Source organism: Lithobates pipiens, unplaced genomic scaffold (genome assembly GCF_037356315.1).
Source record: "Lithobates pipiens isolate NorthernLeopardFrog02 unplaced genomic scaffold, aLitPip1_a1.2 Scaffold_3, whole genome shotgun sequence".
Classification (NCBI taxonomy): domain Eukaryota; kingdom Metazoa; phylum Chordata; class Amphibia; order Anura; family Ranidae; genus Lithobates; species Lithobates pipiens.
In genome coordinates this window covers 43,878,623-43,900,865 of record NW_027507790.1, presented here as the reverse complement: position 1 = coordinate 43,900,865, position 22,243 = coordinate 43,878,623, and the positions used below count along the sequence as shown (strand labels likewise).

The window sequence follows — 22,243 nt, the reverse complement described above, 5'->3', positions numbered from 1 at the left end:
CTTCTATATGTGCCAATTATATGTAGACCATATACAAATAGTGCAAGATTATACTAAAAAAGCTGTGTGAGAATTTCCTATCCACATAGGAAGTGTGACAGCAAAAACAAAGAAAAAAAGGTAAAAAAAAAAAAAGAAAAAAATTTAACAATAAAAACCCAAAGAAATTTTTAAATTAAAATTATATAAAGTAACAAGATAGTCCACAATGGTTCATCTGTTAAATGTCCAATAATGTGCAAATTTCCAGCTCAGGAGAATCAAAGAAGGTGACTTTCGTGATCATAAATATTTTTGGGGACTTCCGTGCTCTTTCCCCCTTTTGGGTCCCCACTCACCAGATCCACGCACCCCCTAAGGGGTTGTAAGCATGTAGGTTCTGCTCCACTTTGCCCTTTGCTATTGAGGGTTCCACCACTCGGCTGTATCCTCCGCTTTCTGTCACAGGTTTTTGGTTTGTTGTACAGGAAACCGATCTATGCCCAGTAGTAGTTCCTCAAAGGGGAAAAAAATCAACTCTCATGGTGTAGTATGTCAGGTACCCAAAAAAGCTTTTTTTAGGGAAAAAAACTTTTACCACAATGTTCTAGAGTTTTTATAGGAAGATATTGGAATAGTCACAGGAAAAAGAGGGTTTGTAGACCACTTATTTAAAAATTATATTTTATTACAAAAAGTAAAAATAAAAATATATCATAAATCCATCAAATATAGCCAATTATAAAAGCAGTATCACATCTCAACTAGTGGGGGACAAACTTACATATATAACCAGGAGAAAGCTGATGTTCTGCCCCTATTAGACAGGTATTAAAAACGGGGCCAGTGTCACCACTTCCTTAGTGTTTTACCGCCAATTGAAATGCTATAGCCGGCTTGACAAACCGAAAAAAAACCCGCAAGCGAGCGGCGTGCGTTCCAGCTGCGCTCCATCGGGTCAGACAATAGCGGCTATAGCATTTCAATTGGCGGTAAAACGCTAAGGATTTTACAGCTTATTTTTACTTTTTTCTTTTAATTTTTTGATAGCTTTCAAGGATTGTAGGTATAAGCAGGCCTCCGGGGGGGACAATATATTTAAACAGTAGGGAGAATAATCCCCACCTAAAGGACATCTAGACGGGGGCACTAAGGAAGTGGTGACACTGGCCCCGTTTTTAATACCTGTCTAATAGGGGCAGAACATCAGCTTTCTCCTGGTTATATATGTAAGTTTGTCCCCCACTAGTTGAGATGTGATACTGCTTTTATAATTGGCTATATTTGATGGATTTATGAGGCACAGTGGTGTAGTGGTTAGCACTCTCACCTAGCAGTAAGAAGGGTCGCTGGTTCAAATCCCAACCACGACACTACCTGCCTGGAATTTGCATGTTCTCCCTGTGCCTGCGTGGGTTTCCTCCGGGTACTCCGGTTTCCTCCCACAATCCAAAGACATGCAGGTAGGTTAATTGGCTTCTGTCCAAAAATTGGCCCTAGTATATGAATGGGGACTCATTGAGGGTAGGGACCGATGTGAGTGTGCAATGTACAGGGATGGGGATGGGGACAATTGTAGACACTCACTCAGGTTGAACTGGATGGACTGGTGTCTTTATTCAACCTTACTAACTATGAAACTATGATATATTTTTATTTTTGTAATAAAATATAATTTTTAAATAAGTGGTATACAGACCCTCTTTTTCGTGTGACCATTCCAATATCTTCCTATAAAAACTCTAGAACATTGTGGTAAAAGTTTTTTTCCCTAAAAAAAGCTTTTTTGGGTACCCGATATACTACACCATGAGAGTTGATTTTTTTCCCCTTTGAGGAACTACTACTGGGCATAGATCGGTTTCCTGTACAACGAACCAAAAACCTGTGACAGAAAGCGGAGGATACAGCCGAGTGGTGGAACCCTCAATAGCAAAGGGCAAAGTGGAGCAGAACCTACATGCTTACAACCCCTTAGGGGGTGCGTGGATCTGGTGAGTGGGGACCCAAAAGGGGGAAAGAGCACGGAAGTCACCAAAAATATTTATGATCACGAAAGTCACCTTCTTTGATTCTCCTGAGCTGGAAATTTGCACATTATTGGACATTTAACAGAAGAACCATTGTGGACTATCTTGTTACTTTATATAATTTTAATTTAAAAATTTCTTTGGGTTTTTATTGTTCAATCTTTTTCTTTTTTACCTTTTTTTCTTGGTTTTTGCTGTCACACTTCCTATGTGGATAGGAAATTCTCACACAGCTTTTTTAGTATACCGTATTTTTCGGACTATAAGGCGCACCGGATTATAAGGCGCACTAGCAACGACCGGCTGATAAAATGGATATTTCCATATATAAGGCGCATCGGACTATAAGGCGCACCGGATTATAAGGCGCACTAGCAACGACCGGCTGATAAAATGGATATTTCCATATATATAAGGCGCATCGGACTATAAGGCGCACGGTCGATTTTGTGAGAAAATTTAGGCTTTTACGTGCGCCTTATAGTCCGAAGGTTAACGTCAAGAGACTTGATCTGTGACTCCATGCGCGCCCATCTGACAGATACTGTTAACAAAGAACTCCAGCGATGTCAACAGGTCATATATAAGGCGCACCGGATTATAAGGCGCACGGTCGTTTTTGGGAGAAAATTTAGGCTTTTACGTGCGCCTTATAGTCCGAAAAATACGGTAATCTTGCACTATTTGTATATGGTCTACATATAATTGGCACATATAGAAGTTTTTCTCACGCGGTTAAAAAATAGGGGGAATAAGTCCTTGTTTTTTATGCATATTCCTTGGTTGATGTTTGTATAGGAACCACCTACTAGTGGATTAATGATTTGGGGATTTATGATTTTTTTACTAGCAGATAGTTGTGATATGTTCACATAGGTATTGGCACTGAAGTGTTAGTCATTGAGAAGTATAAGGGAATACGTATAAACACTAATATTAGGATTAATTATTTGATATGTTTTGGAAACTTGCTATTTTACACTTGTGAGGAAATATTTCTATAATTTAGTGGAATCAACACATTAAGGGGAACCAAAACACTTTATAACGGATTCTATCTACATATCTGCTCTAATTTTTTAGCACTTTATTCCTTTAATGTTTAACTATTGATTGAAGGTGCTTGTTATAAATATAATTTATCACCTACCAGCAGAGGCTACTGTTTGTATGGATGGATATACACTAGTGGAGTTGTCAATCCATACATATAGACAGTAGGGAAAGTGCTGTGTTATTGATATAGATTTAGTTCAGACCTGTATATGGGTGAAGCTCACTAACGGTATCTTTAATTGGTTCAAATATATTTACTGGAAGTAGCGCCAATAGCCCACACTAATTCTTTAATAAATCTTTAGCACGGTCTTTGATTAAAGCCCGTGTATTTAGGGAGGCAGCAACCTCTTCGTATTTTCTTGCTGTGCAACAGCATTTATTCAATTTCCCCATAACTGTTTTCCTATCTATTGTGTCCCTTTCCACAAGCGTGGCTATTTCTCATAAAACCGTTGGCCTTAACTTGTCTTGAATACACATGGCCACACAATTGTTGGTCAACAATTACTAATGTTGTGACATACTACGTTGTTTTTCAGCTCTTTAGCACCATACTTTGGGCTCCTTCTGCTAATTTCATGTTAGTAGAAGTTTGGTGAGTATTGATTCTATCTGTTCATTTCGCACTTTTTGTTTTGCGCTTTTCAGTTTATTTCTGAATGGCCGTTCGTTAACCAGCCATGTTGCGGAATGAGAAGAGATAACGTGTTATTTAATTGTGGCCTTGGCATTATTGCTTTGACATTATTTTTTTTGGTTGCATAATGATTTGATTTGGTATATTTTCTATATTTTTGGATGCATAGAATGCACTTTTTGGTTAAGTTCTATTGGCAGATAGCATGTCTAATTTTATTTGTTTTCTTTTTTTAATGCACAATAAAACAATTGTGTAGAATAATACTTGGCTATGTGTTTTACTTCAAATGACAGTTTGGGAGTAGGCAGTTAACATTTAAAAAATACAATGTAAAATTGACAAGGGACACCAACATAGTTGTATCTTTGATCTTAAAAACTACGGGATAATGGTGTTGTGGTAACTTGCTCGAATTAAAAAAAAAAAAAAAAAAAAGCATAATAATATTATTCTTGATATCACTAGAAAAAAAAAGCCTTTGAAAATTAATTTGCAATAACTCCATCAGTATCACCAGCAAAGAAGTGTTAATTCTCCATTAAGAATGCTAGTTTACAAGACCAACCACTTCTGGCTCGTCCTTGCTTCCGAACATGCGTGTTTGTACTTTGGACTTTTGTCCGACGAACTTCTGTAAACGCGCTCAGAAAATCCGACAACACACATTTGTTTGCAGAAAATTTTAAAACCTGCCATCCAACATTTGTCTGCGGAAAATCCGACAACAATTGTCTGATGAAGCATACACATGGTCAGATTTTCCACCAACAGCCTGTCTTTGCACATTTCCTGTCAGAAAGTCCGATCTTGTGTACGAGGCTTAGGAATTGGGTTCCCATTTAAAGACTGAATGCAATTGCTAATGCAGAAAGCAGGAATAGAGTATATTATTTAACAGAGGCTCCAGGATGTGCACTCCTACACACTTATATTGCTACTGTATGGAGCTGAATGAACTCACACTATAGTAGACTAATGCCGTGTACACACGCCGGACAATTCGCCCGTGTGTGGGCTCCGGCTGACTTTTTCTTTCCAAAAGTCTGACGGACTTAGAAAGAAGTTTTGACTCAAAATTGGCAGTCCGGGACAAGACCCCCGAAGTCGGAAGAAGACCCCCGGACGGCGGCGGCGACGAAGAAGAAAGCCGGGCTCCTCTGCTAGTAAAAGTGCTAGCAGAAGATAGCGGAAGAGTCCGGCGAGAAGACCCCCCAAGACGGAAGACCACCAAAAGTCCGGTCGTGTGTGGGCAGGTCCGCTCGTTCGAAAAGTCCGGCCAACCTCCGCTTCAAAGTCCAATCGCGTGTATGTGGCATAAGTGAACCTTCTTTCCTGGCTAATATTAGCATGCCTCCCAAGTTAGATGGGAAAAAAAACAACCTTGCAGACAAAGTGAGTAGGCAAGGGCATACCCCTATTGCACTTATACAACTCACAGTTACACAGACCATAAAAAAGAGCAGATCTCCGGCTGAGTTTGAGCAGAATGAGGCAGACGTCCATTTTTAACATCTGTGCCCATTTAGTTATTGTCCACATTTAGTGCCATTCACACTAGGAACTGCATGTGATTCACACAGGATTACGCTGCATATTCCTGTGCAGTTCGCATGCAAATCTGTGCAGTGTGATTTCAGCCCATTCATTTAGGGCTAAAATCACACCAAACTGCACCAAAAGTAATGCATGCACTACTTTTGGAAACTCACTGCAACAATTTTACCATGCAATCTGATGCTGACTGTTTGTGACCTGTGTTTTGGGTGTCGTTAACTTTGCACTGACACCCACAAGGGAAGTGTGCTTTGAATTTGCTGCGGGGAAACTGCCACGGAACATGGGTTTCCCTCATAGCATTCAAGTGGGAACAGGCTCTTAGACAGTGGACTGTGGTGGACCTATGATGGCACTGTGTGAACTGCCTTGTGAGTCAGGTGCGATGCGGGAACCCGCAGTGGATTTGCAGCTTTCCTGCATCACATCTATGTGAACCGAGCCTTGGATCAATTTGTCCATAGACCTGCATTCATCTACCAATCAGGTCCACCTGAAACACTGACAGGTGGACCTGATGGGAAAGCCTGCGTGAAAGGGGCCTTATGCATAATGGTGGTGCAATGTATTATTTCTGTTTGTAAAATTGTTATGTGAAAACACCTATAGATCTTACCAAAAAGTTAGACAATTAAGTGAAACAGAGGGAAAGAGTTATTTGGTTTCAGAAGAAGCAGTGTCCCCCCAAAAGAGGGACAGCTGGGACCTATATACTGTATTTGTAGCTTATTAAATACTTTTGTAATGGTGTTATTGAAGAGTCATAATCAGCATCTAGTAAAAAAGATGCAAGATGATCTGTACTCTGGAAGTCATGCACAACAAAAGCAAGATATAAAGCATAGGCCTTGTCACCAGTACTGCCTGTAGTCTCTCTACAGTGGACTTTCTCCCTATTACTGACCTACCATGTCTTGTTCCACATTGTCTATCTGTTTTAAGGCAACTATTTTGATAGAGCAGGGCTTTGTTTACTTATGTCAGAGCTACCCCTGTAATGACAGGGGATCTGATTATTGATAAGAGAGTGATCAAGAAGTAGCAGGAGATGTGGAGGAATCACAGATCCACATAATGAATGAAGCAGAAGCAGCAAGATCCCTGTGTGTCCTCTGGTACAGCTTCCTCTTCAGCAAGAATTGGGGGATGTAAAAGGTAACCACTGCTATTAGGCCTCCTTGTGTTACAAACTGTTATGGGTGAATTCCAAACAACATGGCTGCCATACACACAGCCTGTCGCATGCCTGGTACACACGACCATCACAATATCTGTATAAATAGCATGCTAATAGCATTTTGGTGGCCTGAACATGGTACATCCACTAGTCCACTAAGGTGTCAGGCAGGTTGGATGTTTTCCCATGATTCAGCAATGAAGGGACAACCTTTTCCTTTCATCTGAGGCAGCTGCCTCTGGGTCTCTTCACACAAATACAGTCTGCTAGAAAGCTGTATATGTTGTAAAAATCCAACCTTTTTGAATACACTCACTATTGGAATGGTAATCTCTGACTGGGTCACTGAACCGTGGACACCTATCTAATTCACCATGTGTCTCCAGTTTCCTTTTCACACACAATTCTCATATGTCACTCATGTTACAATAGGCAACACCTGTTAGGATTGCCTAGTGCAGCTAAATACATTCACTCTACCACCAATATGTTAAATATACATGTGTATAGCATTAAATATATCAATATATACAGTATATGCATTAGACAAATGATGCATACTGTATACATGGGCGTCCGCATGGGAGGGCAATTGCCCCTTCCCTGGTGCAAGGTGTCCGCACAAGCATGTATCACTTCTGCCAGAAGCAAACAGCCAGGAAACTGTAGGAAGGATCGTGCAGCCGAATGACACAGAGCGGGGATCTCCCGCTGAGGCGCGGCTGGTATATGAATAGTCGCCCGCTGTCAAAGTCCCACCTCATGGACAGGCATTAGACCAGTGTGCTGTCTATTAGAGTAGCCGGTCTAGGAGGTGGGACTTTTTTGACAATGGCGGCTATTCATATACAAGTCGCGTCTCAGCGGGAGATCCCCGATCTGTGTCATTCGGCCAGCAGATTCTCCTGATTCCTCCCTGATGCACTGCTGGGCACTGATAAAGCTGCACGTTTAGACATTGATAGGCTGGATACTGATTTTCTGCAGTGATGGACAATGATGTGCTGCACTGATGGGCAATGATACCCTGCACTGATGGGTAATGGTACGCTGCACTGATGGGCACTGATATGCTGCACTTATGGGAAATCATGGGCTGCATTGATGGGTAATGATACGCTGCACTGATGGGCAATGATACGCTGCACTGATCGGCAATGATATGCTGGACACCTATGACTGTATATATATTAAAAGAATCAGGTCAGCACATAACTTGCTAACCTGCTCAACATATATACGTGGTACCATTAAGTATTTTTGTCTCTATTCTTCCAGGTCCATCACTGGAAACTGCTTCCATTAATCACCGTGCTGGGCCTTGGTAGTGGCTTGCCATTTGGCTATCATGTGTCAGTGATCAGCTCTTCATCGGTGGTAAGCAGGAGCTCTCCTTTTATAGTGTAAAGAAAACTATACAATGGTTAGCAATTTAATAGACTCCAGAGACTCAAACTGCCAATGATATATGATAGTGAATAACCAGAAAATATATGGGAGGACAACTAAATCACTAACACAAGTAATCAGATTTTAAAAAATTATAGTAAAAAAAAATTAAAATAAATACATGATACAGTTGATCCGCTGGCTTAAAGTGCAAAGTAAAAGCATAATGGGCTAGTATGCATCGCATACTAGCCCATTATGTAACACTTACCTGCAATCGAAGCCCACGCTGTCCCCTCTGGTGTCCACATCCATCTTTGCCCCTCTTCCTTCTGGGACTGGCTCCGGTTCTGTGACTGGCCGAAGTCGCATCACATCATTTGCGCACGGGAGCCGTCAGTCACGGCACTTGCTAGTGAAGAAGCCGCTCGGAGGGCCGTTTCTTGGCAGTGCATGCGCCAATGAAGTCGGCACAGGCGTATATGGTAAATATATCCTCAACCGTGCACTGTGTATATATATATATATATATATATATATATATATGCAGTGGCTTGCGAAAATATTCGCCCCCCTTGAACTTTTCAACCTTTTGCCACATTTCAGGCTTCAAACATAAAGATATAAAATTTTAATTTTTTGTGAAGAATCACCAACAAATGGGACACAATTGTGAAGTGGAACAAAATCTATTGGATATTTTAAACTTTTTTAGCAAATAAAAAACTGCAAAATTTTTCAGCCCCTTTACTTTCAGTACAGCAAACTCACTCCAGAAGTTCAGCGAGGATCTCTGAATGATCCAATGTTGTCCAAAATGACTGATGGTGATAAATAAAATCCACCTGGGTGTAATCAAGTCTCTGTATAAATGCACCTGCTCTGTGATAGTCTCAGGGTTCTGTTGAAAGCGCAGAGAGCATCATGAAGACCAAGGAACACACCAGGCAGGTCCGTAATACTGTTGTGGAGAAGTTTAAAGCCGGATTTGGATACAAAAAGATTTCCCAAGCTTTAAACATCCCAAGGAGCACTGTGCAAGCGATCATTTTGAAATGGAAGGAGTATCAGACCACTGCAAATCTACCAAGACCTGGCCGTCCCTCTAAATTTTCAGCTCAGACAAGGAGAAAACTGATCAGAGATGCAGCCAGGAGGCCCATGATCACTCTGGATGAACTGCAGAGAACTACAGCTGAGGTGGGAGAGTCTGTCCATAGGACAACAATCAGTCGTACACTGCACAAATCTGGCCTTTATGGAAGAGTGGCAAGAAGAAAGCCATTTCTCAAAGATATCCATAAAAAGTGTTGTCTAAAGTTTGCCACAAGCCACCTGGGAGACACACCAAACATGTGGAAGAAGGTGCTCTGGTCAGATGAAACCAAAATCGAACTTTTTGCCCACAATGCAAAACAATATGTTTGGCGTAAAAGCAGCACAGCTCATCACCCTCAACACACCATCCCCACTGTCAAACATGGTGGTGGCAGCATCATGGTTTGGGCCTGCTTTTCTTCAGCAGGGACAGGGAAGATGGTTAAAATTGAGGAGAAGATGGATACAGCCAAATACAGGACCATTCTGGATGAAAACCTGTTGGAGTCTGCAAAAGACCTGAAACTGGGACGGAGATTTATCTTCCAACAAGACAAGGATCCCAAACATACAGCAAAATCTACAAAGTAATGGTTCACAAATAAACGTATCCAGGTGTTAGAATGGCCAAGTCAAAGTCCAGACCTGAATCCAATCGAGAATCTGTGGAAAGAGCTGAAAACTGCTGTTCACAAACACTCTCCATCCAACCTCACTGAGCTGGAGCTGTTTTGCAAGGAAGAATGGGCAAGAATTTCAGTCTCTCGATGTGCAAAACTGATAGAGACATACCCCAAGCGACTTGCAGCTGTAATCGCAGCAGAAGGTGGCTCTACAAAGTATTAACGCAAGGGGGCCGAATAATTTTGCACGCCCCACTTTTCATTTTTTTATTAGTTAAAAAAAGTTTCAAAAATCCAATAGATTTCGTTCCACTTCACAATTGTGTCCCACTTGTTGGTGATTCTTCACAAAAAATAAAAATGTTATATCTTTATGTTTGAAGCCTGAAATGTGGCAAAAGGTTGAAAAGTTCAAGGGGGCCGAATACTTTCGCAAGGCACTGTATATATATACCATACACCCTTACAATCTCTCACCAACAATTCAGTCTTCAACCATCGCTAAATAATGTTTACGATAAAGTTATTATAATATTGTTCTGTGTATATATAATGTACAATTGCTTAGCATGAACCACTGTCCTATTGGTACAGTACAACTCAACTCAGATTACACAGATCTACCTACCATTCCCTTCCATCCAACAGGTACTCTTTGAAAATAGAGTCTTGTTACTTGAATTGCTATATTTCATATTTGTAATATGTATATTTAATCCTTGAAAACATTTGAAAAACTACACAGAATTTATTTACCACGCCCTTTCTTCATTGCTGATTAAATGGATAAACTTTGTTAGATTGTAAAAGTATTGAGTTGCATTAGTCCTAGGATTGCTGGGTTACATACAGTTTAAGTTAAAGTAAATTGAATTCATTTTATAGCTGAAGTGTAGCTAGATAAGATAACATTAGTAGGTCAATGCTCGGTTTGCTTTTATTCTGAAATCGGTGAGTAATAAAATCTTGAGCTGAAGTCCCAGATTGGGTAGACTTGACATTGTGCTCCATTGATTAACTCAGTCTTTATTCACTTTTATAATCTTTTTACATTTTTTTTACTTCACAGCTGGTAGAACAATATGAAACTCTTATAATATAATCAAACCCTTATATTTTAATCAAAGAAAAGTGTAGGGCAGTTCATTGGCTCAATGTTCATTTGTAGCCTTCACGCAGTATTAAACCCAGAACCCTATTTTTTTTTAATATATTGTATCTTACCAATTCTTTCAATGTGGTGACTGCATTCGTTTAAGTTTTTTTCATTTATTTTCACCCGATGATCAGGCCAGTAAGTCTGTTATTTTTCAACTTACTTTAACCACTTTCAGACCGGACCATTTTGCTGGTAAATGACCAGAGGTCTTTTTACACTTTGGCACTGCGCTGCTTTAACTGGTAATTGCGCGGTCATGCAATGTTGTACCCAAACAAAATTTGCGTCCTTTTCTTCCCACAAATAGAGCTTTCTTTTGATGGTATTTGATTGCCTCTGCGATTTTTATTTTTTGCGATATAAACGTAAAAAGACCGCAAATTTTGAAAAAAAATGATATTTTCTACTTTTTGTTATTAGAAAAATCCAATAAACTCAATTTTAGTCATACATTTAGGCCAAAATGTATTCAGCCACATGTCTTTGGTAAAAAAAAAGTCAATAATTGTATATTTATTGGTTTGCGCAAAAGTTGTCACATCTACAAACTAAGGTACGTTTTCTGGAATTTACGCAGCTTTTAGTTTACGACTGCCTATCTCATTTCTTGAGGTGCTAAAATGGCAGGGCAGTACAAAACCCCCCCAAATGACCCCATTTTGGAAAGTAGACCCCCTAAGGAAATTGATAAGAGGCATGTTGAGCCCATTGAATATTTTATTTTTTTGCCTCAAGCGATTGAATAATGACAAAAAAAATTTTTTTTTTTTTTTTTACACAAAGTTGTCACTAAATGATATATTGCTCACACATGCTATGGGCGTATGTGAAATGACACCCCAAAATAAATTCTGCTGCTTCTCCTGAGTACGGGGATACCACATATGTGGGACTTTTTGGGAGCCTAGCCGCGTACGGGGCCCCGAAAACCAAGCACCGCCTTCAGGCTTTCTAAGGGCGTAAATTTTTGAGTTCACTTCTCACTACCTATTACAGTTTTGAAGGCCATAAAATGCCAAGATGGCACAAAACCCCCACAAATGACCCCATTTTAGAAAGTAGACACCCCAAGCTATTTGCTGAGAGGCATGTTGAGTTCATGGAATATTTTATATTTTGCCACAAGTTGCGGGAAAATTACAAACTTTTTTTTTTTTTTTTTTTTTTCACAAAGTTGTCACTAAATGATATATTGCTCACACATGCCATGGGCATATGTGAAATGACACCCCAAAATAAATTCTGCTGCTTCTCCTGAGTACGGGGATACCACATATGTGGGACTTTTTGGGAGCCTAGCCGCGTACGGGGCCCCAAAAACCAAGCACCGCCTTCAGGCTTTCTAAGGGCGTAAATTTTTGAGTTCACTTCTCACTACCTATTACAGTTTTGAAGGCCATAAAATGCCAAGATGGCACAAAACCCCCACAAATGACCCCATTTTAGAAAGTAGACACCCCAAGCTATTTGCTGAGAGGCATGTTGAGTCCATGGAATATTTTATATTTTGCCACAAGTTGCGGGAAAATTACAAACTTTTTTTTTTTTTTTTTTTTTCACAAAGTTGTCACTAAATGATATATTGCTCACGCATGCCATGGGCATATGTGAAATGACACCCCAAAATAAATTCTGCTGCTTCTCCTGAGTACGGGGATACCACATATGTGGGACTTTTTGGGAGCCTAGCCGCGTACGGGGCCCCGAAAACCAAGCACCGCCTTCAGGCTTTCTAAGGGCGTTACAGTTTTGAAGGCCATAAAATGCCAAGATGGCACAAACCCCCCCAAATGACCCCATTTTGGAAAGTAGACACCCCTAAATTTAGGGGTACACTAGTGAGACTAGGTAATAAATGGCGGGTGCCCTGAAACTATAAAAAAATAACTAACCAACCAGCGTCACCTGTAACAGTTATATGGTGATCACTGGTGAAAGGGTTAACTAGGGGGCAATCAGGGGGCTTTATGCGGTAGTATATGGGGGTCCCTGGCGCTATAAAAAGCTGCGGCGAACCTAAATACCTACCTGCCTAACTAGCGTCACCTGTGACACTAATACAGCGATCAGAAAAACGATCGCTTATTAGGCTGGGTTCACACTGGAGCGATGCGGGAACGCCACGAATGCGCGGCGGGTTCCCGCATCGCATTGCCTCCCGGCGGCAGTTCACACTGCCCTATGCGAACTGCTGGGAGTGTCAGTGAAATGTTACTGACACCCCCAGATCAGTTCGCATATCGCAGTGCGATCTGCAAACTCGGATCTCATGGTGTGAACACCCATGCGATCCGATTCTGCTGCGGGCCAAAAAAAGGGTCCCGTGCGAATTTGCGGCGGGTGCGGCGGGTGTGGCGGGTGCGGCGGGTGCGGCGAATGGCTGAACTCGAATCGCACAGAGATCGGATGTGATTTGCACTGCAGTGCGGTGCGAATCACATCCGTTCTCAAACCGCTGCAATGTGAACCCAGCCTTAGTGACACTGGCGACGGGGGGTGATCACGGGGTTAAACCTTTATTGGGGGGGTTAGGGGGGTACCTTAGAACTAAAGGGGGCTAACCCTAACTGCCCTAACAGTTATTAGTCACAAATGACACCCGCCGGGTGATCAGGGGGTTAAACCTTTATTAGGTAATAAATGGCGGGTGCCCTGAAACTATAAAAAAATAACTAACCAACCAGCGTCACCTGTAACAGTTATATGGTGATCACAGGTGAAAGGGTTAACTAGGGGGCAATCAGGGGGCTTTATGCGGTAGTATATGGGGGTCCCTGGCGCTATAAAAAGCTGCGGCGAACCTAAATACCTACCTGCCTAACTAGCGTCACCTGTGACACTAATACGGCGATCAGAAAAATGATCGCTTATTAGGCTGGGTTCACACTGGAGCGATGCGGAAACGCCGCGAATCCGCGGCGGGTTCCCGCATCGCATGCCTCCCGGCGGCAGTTCACACTGCCCTATGCGAACTGCTGGGAGTGTCAGTGAAATGTTACTGACACCCCCAGATCAGTTCGCATATCGCAGTGCGATCTGCAAACTCGGATCGCATGGTGTGAACACCCATGCGATCCGATTCTGCTGCGGGCCAAAAAAAGGGTCCCGTGCGAATTTGCGGCGGGTGCGGCGGGTGTGGCGGGTGCGGCGAATGGCTGAACTCGAATCGCACAGAGATCGGATGTGATTTGCACTGCAGTGCGGTGCGAATCACATTCGTTCTCATAAACCGCTGCAATGTGAACCCAGCCTTAGTGACACTGGCGACGGGGGGTGATCACGGGGTTAAACCTTTATTGGGGGGGTTAGGGGGGTACATTAGAACTAAAGGGGGCTAACTCTAACTGCCCTAACAGTTATTACAGTCACAAATGACACCAATGCAAAAAAAAAAAAATGACATTGGTGTCACTGTGACTGGGGGGCAGGGGTAATTGGGGGGGTGATCGGGGGGTAAAGGGGGGGTGTGAGTGTGCCTGGCATGTTCTACTGTGTGTGTAGAGTGTTGGTGCAACTCACCAATCCGCTCTCCTCCGTGTCGGAACGAAAAATACCGACACGGAGGAGAGAATACATCACTTCCTCTCCTGTGTTTACATTACAGGAGAGGAAGTGATGTCACGGGGGATTTCCATTTGTCGAGAGCGATCGCGAGGGGGTGGCCATGAATGAATGGCCGCCCCCTCATCCCGGATCGCTCTCGAAGGAATGCCGACCGCCGCAGGCACCGGGGGGGGGCCCGATCGGGCCCCCCACCCGCGGGCAGGCAGGGACTTATATATACGCCCATATGCCTGCCCGTGCCATTCTGCCGACGTATATCGTCGTGCGGCGGTCGGCAAGTGGTTAATTGACCAAGCTGTCCAGCAAATGTGGCAGTTAGAAGAAAAATAAAGGAAATAAAACAAATGCTGTAACTGATTAAAAAGTAAGAGCAGGAGTTCAACTTTAATTTGTTAGTCAAGTCCATCTAAATCTGCTAGTTCATCTAATGCCGCGTACACACGATCGGACTATCCGCCCGTGTGTGGGCTCCGGCTGACTTTTTGTTCCCAAAAGTCCAGTGGACTTAGAAAGAAGTTTTGACTCAAAATTGTCCGCTGGAAAAGTCTGGTCGTGAGTGGGCAGGTCTGCTCTTTCGGAACTCCACTGCAAAGTCCGGCAGCCACTACATTTAAAGATTTTAAGCTGCAATGTAGTACATTTGTGTTTTTGTTTGCTTTTTTTACCATTTTAACCCTTTCAGTATCTACTAGAGTTGCCTGAGTGCCAATACAATTCATTGTTCCCCATTGGTAAGAGCAGTGCTTTGGATTTCTACAGATTGCACAGATAGGCATGCTATTGGAGTTGTATTTCAAAAAGGGGTCCATATGGGCATTCATCTAATCAGCAACCCCCATAGCAACTCTCAACATAACAGGTCTAGAAAATCTATCTAGCTAGTACATGGGGGGTAGACAAGTGGGATGCAATCCAAAAATCCAAAAAGATTTTGTAAACGCAGCTGCATATGCTCATAAGTAGAATACGCAAAAAAGAAAGCATTTCCCAGTTCAAAGACCAACAATATTGGTTTCCATCCCAGGACTCAGTCATACAGCTAGGAAATAACTATAATGGTAATAGACATTCTACTTGACAGATAAGAAGTCATACGTTATACAGGAGTAATGCCCTGTACACAAGGTCGGACTTTTCCCGACAGAAAATGTGCGATCGGATCTTGTTGTCGGAAAATCCGATCATGTGTGGGCTCCATCTGACTTTTTCCATCGGAATTCCCGACACACAAAGTTTGAGAGCAGGATATAAAATTTTCAGACGACAAAATCCGATCATTTAAATTCCGATCCTGTGTAAATAATTCCGACGGACAAAGTGCCACACATGCTCAGAATAAATTATGAGACAAAAGCTATTGGCTACTGGCCCATTTATAGTCCCATCGTATGTGTTCTACGTCACTGCATTCAGAAGTATCGGAATTTCCGACAACTTTGTGTGACCATGTGTATGCAAGACAGGTTTGGGTTAAAATCCGTTGGAAAAAATCAGACGGATTTTGTGGTCGGAATGTGGGACCCTGTGTATGGGGCATAAGAGTTCACTCTTATCACCTCGATCAGCTATTTATTTTGATGAGTTGTCCACATCAATTTAGGTGGTTGGTTTAGTTTGCATATCTAAATGTACTATAGATATTGTAATCTACAGATCAATAAGCCTGACTAGCAACTCTGCCCTCTAGAAAGAAGTAGTTTGTAGGTCATTCAACATTTTGAGAAGATTTAGTTCTAGCTCTTTGTGTTTAATACAGTTGGCCTGGTCTAGGAATAATTCTGGGCATCTGCTCACATAAACTTTAGAGTCCACGTAGGGCAGAGCGAAGACTGTTCAGTGGATGGATAAGTATTAATGTTCAACTTCAATCCAATGTCTGTAACTAGCTTTAGGTTGATTGACCTGTAGGGTTATACCTCATTAATATAATACATTTATTTTTATATAGGTCCCTTTGCATCAAAACCTTAAATTAGTTAGAATAATAAAGTCATTGGTTGATATTTTCTCTCTGGCCAGTGTATTACCACAACAACTCAATTCATATCCTCTACAGTTTGTCAGAAGCTTTATCAACCAGACCTGGATAGGAAGGTATGGATCCCCTGTCCCTACAGAAACACTTACTCTGCTCTGGTCTACAACAGCTTCAGTGCTCAGTCTTGGAGGACTTTTGGGATCACTATTATCTGGGTACATGACACGAAGGTTTGGAAAGTGAGTATTTTCACGAAACTGCTGTCATACATGGCAATAGGATATTCTTCCAGATAAGATAATGATTTGCTATGGTCTGTTTAGATTTTTAATACAATGCTCACTATAAACAGTGGGAATAAGGTGAAACAATAATTATAAATGACAAAAACACCAAAAATACAGTGTTCTAGGGATTTTAGGTTTACTTAAGGTCTATTGTAATAATTGTTGGGGTGGCTCAACACAAATGTATAAAAGGGTGTTAGGATGCATGTTTTTTCTTATAACCTTCAAAAGCAGTTTAATATACAGTTCAATACACACATTTTTAACACAAACATTTCCTGCTCATTGGACAAAGAGAGGGCGGCAGGATGCTTCTGAGGTCATCCCTTTGTCTACTCTACTTCAGCCTCTTGTCATCAAACATATACTGCAGTACGATCCAACTGGCTCCTAATGCTGCCTCTCTGTCCTCTCAGTCGGAGTGTTGATGAACAGGGAATTTCAGAGACATGATATCAACACATAATCACATACTTATCATAGCTAGATTTAGGAATAAATAAAGAGGAGGGGGTCCTGCGCAAATCGTGCCACTCAAATAAAATGCAAAAAATCTAAATAATAATAATATGTGCATAAATTCAATACCATAAAAGAAAAAATAGTCCATAAAAAAGCACAGATCAAAATATATAAAATGGAGGAAGGACCAATGATAAAGTATCCGCTACTCAAGGCTCCCAGAACTCTCACCTTCAAACAAAGTAAATAAGCTGATCAGACAAGCCCCAGGATTCTCTTATTTCATTCATTAATTGTAGCCATCAGGAGATCCAAAGGAGGGATGTGATAATAAAATTCCGCCACTAGAGGGCCAATCCCAGCTTAAAGGTTTTGTAATATGGATCCTCACTTCTATTCCGCAATGTATGGCTCAAAATAAGAGGGAGGAGGGGAAAAGAGAGAAACAGGAGACTCCCATAGTGTAGTAGTTCAAAATTGGCAGATAAATTTATTAAAAAGCAATAAAGACTCTCACATTTCAGTTAAAATAAGCAAGCACAGTCAGGAAGATGGTGTAATGGCGACTTCCGCCAGTCTTACTCTACTTCCAGTACGTCCTACGGCCACTCCCTACGCGTTACGTCATACCACGTGACTTCTTCATGACGATCCCCATGAAGAAGTCACGTGGTATGACGTAACGCGTAGGGAGTGGCCGTAGGACGTACCGGAAGTAGAGTAAGACTGGCGGAAGTCGCCATTACACCATCTTCCTGACTGTGCTTGCTTATTTTAACTGAAATGTGAGAGTCCTTATTGCTTTTTAATAAATTTATCTGCCGTTTTTGAACTACTACACTATGGGAGTCTCTTGTTTCTCTCTTTTCCCCTCCTCCCTCTTATTTTGAGCCATACATTGCGGAATAGAAGTGAGGATCCATATTACAAAACCTTTAAGCTGGGATTGGCCCTCTAGTGGCGGAATTTTATTATCACATCCCTCCTTTGGATCTCCTGATGGCTACAATTAATGAATGAAATAAGAGAATCCTGGGGCTTGTCTGATCAGCTTATTTACTTCGTTTGAAGGTGAGAGTTCTGGGAGCCTTGAGTAGCGGATACTTTATCATTGGTCCTTCCTCCATTTTATATATTTTGATCTGTGCTTTTTTATGGACTATTTTTTTATTTTATGGTATTGAATTTATGCACATATTATTATTATTTTGAATTTTTGCATTTTATTTGAGTGGCACGATTTGCGCAGGACCCCCTCCTCTTTATGAATACTTTTGATAGTTTGTGTTCACTATTTTGTCCTGCTGCATTTTTTGTACAAGTTAGCATTTGCACTTTACATCATTTGTTTCATTATTCCCGGTTTTGGACATTGTTTCACTCTAGTCACTTATTATCACTTAGTGGCGCGAGGGCTGACTACTTTTAGATTTAGGAATACATACCATTTTATTTTTAAAAACCATATAGCTGTATTTGTTTGTATTTCTTTTTCACCTGCTTCAAGTTCAGGTTTAAAGTGGAAGTCCATGCAAAATCTAAAATCCCTGCATCTGTAGATACCATGGATCTAACACTAACCTCTCTATCCCTGTAAAGAAAAAAACGAGCGTACATACCTTTTCGAAGCCAATCTGACCTGCTTTGACCGGATCCCACGCTGAGCTGTCAGCCACGGCTTCTTTGTGTAGGTGGGTGCAGAAGAGACAATGGACAAAGGAAGCCCCATAACACTATGGGTGATGTCGCTTCCCATTCATTTCACAGCCATTGTCATCCGTGTCCTCTGCAGAGCTTCCAGCACTGGAGACCGGGTTGGATCGGGTCAGATCAGCTTCCAAAAAGGTATGCATACTCATCTTTTCTTTACAGGGATAGAGAGGTTAGTGTTAGATCCTTGGTGTCTATAGATGCAAGTATTACATGGACTTCCACTTTAGCTCTAAAGTATATTTAAGGCAAAACTTATTTTTTTGGTCTCGGATGGCGTGCGGAGGGATTAGAACACCTGCCAGGTTTTTTTTTTACTGTTATCTGTGCCCCTGTTTGGAAGATTACGCCACTCTTCTAGTCTTGTTTGCCATTATCATTAAAAGTGAAAGTAAAAGAAAAAGAACATTTCAAATTTTGCATTGTCCCCAGAACAGGAATAGAGGGGAACTCTTGCAATGGGGACACTAGTTCTTGTTACCCTGGTGACAACCAAGGATTTGCCCTCATTTCCTGTTTTGGCTATGGGACAGGAAGTAAAGGCAAACTTGCACAATGGGATGGCAAAACAAAAGTTGACAGGGTTTTATAACCCTGCATTACTCTGTCCAAAATAAAAAAAAAGATTTGCCTTTAGTTCCACTTTAAAGTAAATGCAACGACTGCTACCTGTGTCTATAATTTGGGTGTTTTCATAGGAAATGTGCAGTAGAAAAATATACAATAGCAGACATTGAACTAAAAAAAATAGAGATGAACCTGCAGCAAGTATGCACTATGCCTATTCAGGGTAAAGTAACAGGTTTAATGGATAGTTTTCTCTCTCAGTTTTATTGTAAACTGCACTAATCTAATACACTGAGATTAAATGACTACAGTAAATATTTGAAATTGTTTCTGCTATTTTATAAATGTACATGCTGATCCCCTGGGGTTTGTAGTATTTTAGGAATAAGGAAAATATGGCCCACAGAAGGTCTAATTTGGCCCCTCAAACTGTTATCTTATAGAAGTTGGCCTTCAGATTTAAACAAGAATCAACTTTACTTTGCCATATATTGATGACTAATGAATGTTTTTTTTTTTCATTTTCCTCTCAGAAGACGATCTCATGTGATAAGTAGCTTGATGGGAATAACAGCATCACTATGTCTTGGGTTCAGCAAGATGGTGGGATCCCATGAAATGATTGTGGTTGGCAGGTTGCTTTATGGCATAGCTATAGGTATATCTGTATACACCTCTACAGCATTTACACTTATGGGGCCCATTTATAATACAGTGGTATGGACTCAGTAAAGCCCCATTTATTCTAATGAAAAAGGGTAAAAAAAAACATGCTCTGGGAGAAAGATACCTGTCACATGACCTGTTTAAAGTCATATGACAGCACTAAACATATGATGTTCTAAATGCACCCTATTGAATACCACTCCACGGCACTTGGACCAATCACCTATGGTTATAAATATAATGGTAATGCTATACCTACAAGCAGCCACTTTTTAAAAAAAATCAACATGACAAAACAATATTAAAAAGTTCCAAATAAATGTCCTATTTTAAAATATTGTATCTGTCCACATTAAAGTGCAAACGCAGAATCTTATATAAAGTCAATAAAATGAAGAGGGTCGTGACCTACCGGAAGTGACATTTGCGCCTCAAGGATTGTGTTCCACCAGCCAAACAACTAGAAAGCTATCCGCTGCTATACACAGCGGACACTCTGATCTTTTCCAGCGGCCGGAACCATCAATAAGGCACAGTGCACTTTACTTCATGCTTCTTATTTCAGTCATTTGGTCCACATAACCTATACTTGGTTTTTTTTTTTAGATTAATAAATATGTGAAACAGGATTAGACTATGTGGTTATTACATTTCCTTCACATGTTATACTGGAGCTCTCAGTATATGACACTGACATCTAGTGGATGGTAAAAGTCCAGCAGTGGAGAAGTTTGTTATATCTAAAGGCACAATATTGCTGGTTTTCTGGTTTTCCCCATAGGGGAGTTTTTTCCGCACGAGGGGAAGTTTTGGTGGAAGCTTTCTACAGATCACAACAAAGATTTTTTTTTTATATACCTCTCCCCTGCCATTATATATATATTTTTTCTCATATGACAGCACTATTGTCAAGTGTTATCCACAGTGTTATATAAAGAACGCATTGCAGGGCATGGGAGGTTTCATACCACAATTTTTTTTAAATTAGACATAAAATGGTGGCATTGTGTGGATTATTTGCAGTGATGTCCTGCCGTGTGGCAAAGTGGAAACCACTGTTCTTTATAAATGGGACAAAATATAGCTAATTATGTAAATTTATATTTCCAAAGTAATTGTAAATAATTGCCTTGTATTTATAAGTCTTTGGCTTCTTTTGAATGTACGCCTAGTGGTTTGTTAAATCAACCCAGAACCATGCAACTCAGTAATCCCAATGGCTTGAATTTCTATATGACTGTTACAGATCAGAAAGATCTACATAGACATGATCCAAAGAATAGAAATTGGTGAAATTGGTGATTTTCCTGATTCAATCCTCTCTGCTAATTACTATTCATTCTAAATATTTAGTATGATAATTACCAATTGAGAAGTAAATGTAACAATTTCATCCTTCTACACAGATTACTGCACTCATTACTTACACCTTGCACAAATGATACTTTAGCTTTATGCAGTTAATTCTTTCTAATGTTTTTTTTTTCCTGACTGAGAGAGAGGTATTTATTATCAGATGTAAACATAATTTCTGTATTGTCAGGTTTGGGCATTAACATTTATGTACAATATCTGGGAGAAACCGCTCCAAGGAACCTTCGGGGATTCACCAATACAACAGCCCCCCTCTTTGTAACCACAGGGAAGCTGTTTGGACAAGTTGTTGGGCTCAGGTAAAGCTTTAGATCAAATGATCGCAACCACAACAAAGTAAGACTTTTATAAAGATTATAAGGAATATGGATGTGACTCGCTTCATGCAAAGGTATAGCTGTAAATGTTAACTTGTGTACACTTACATTGCTTAGGATACATGAGTGGTATTGATACTTTAGGCAAACTTATTTATATTCCATAATCAGGAAAATTATGAAAAAAGAAAGGGGAAGCAGAGAGTTTGACTTATAGTATTTTAAGAGCAAGAGATGTCTAGGTAAGGTGATCAGAAAAAGAAAAAGGATGGGGAGATTGAAGAAATCCTCAGATAGAAGAGCTAACACATTTCGGTGGTCATACCCCCTTCAGAGCTAGGGGAAGGAGGCATGACCCCTGAAACACCATCCGAGGAGGAACCATTCCATCGGAGGATTTTGTGATGGTACCTACTACTTAAAGGGGTTGTAAAGGTAAATTTTTTATTTTCTACATAGGTTCCTCTAAGCTAGTGCATTGTTGGTTCAATTACCTTTTCCTTTGATTTCCCTTCTAAATTTTTTTTTTCTTTGTTTTCCTTGTCTGAATTTCTGAAATTCAGACAAGGAAAACAAAGAAAAAAAACATTTAGAAGGGAAATCGAAGGAA

The 22,243-nt window shown here is 40.8% G+C and overlaps 1 protein-coding gene across 1 annotated transcript in view; it reads left to right on the top strand.

The window, feature by feature from the left end:
- LOC143940336 (solute carrier family 2, facilitated glucose transporter member 9-like) overlaps positions 1–22,243 on the top strand; it is a 59,379-nt gene that overhangs the window by 3,804 nt on the left and 33,332 nt on the right. Inside the window, exons 2-5 of the mRNA XM_077461586.1 lie at positions 7,718–7,816; positions 16,329–16,489; positions 19,810–19,934; positions 21,486–21,615. Coding sequence (XP_077317712.1) covers positions 7,718–7,816; positions 16,329–16,489; positions 19,810–19,934; positions 21,486–21,615 — 515 coding nt within the window. The remainder of the gene's footprint in view (positions 1–7,717; positions 7,817–16,328; positions 16,490–19,809; positions 19,935–21,485; positions 21,616–22,243) is intronic.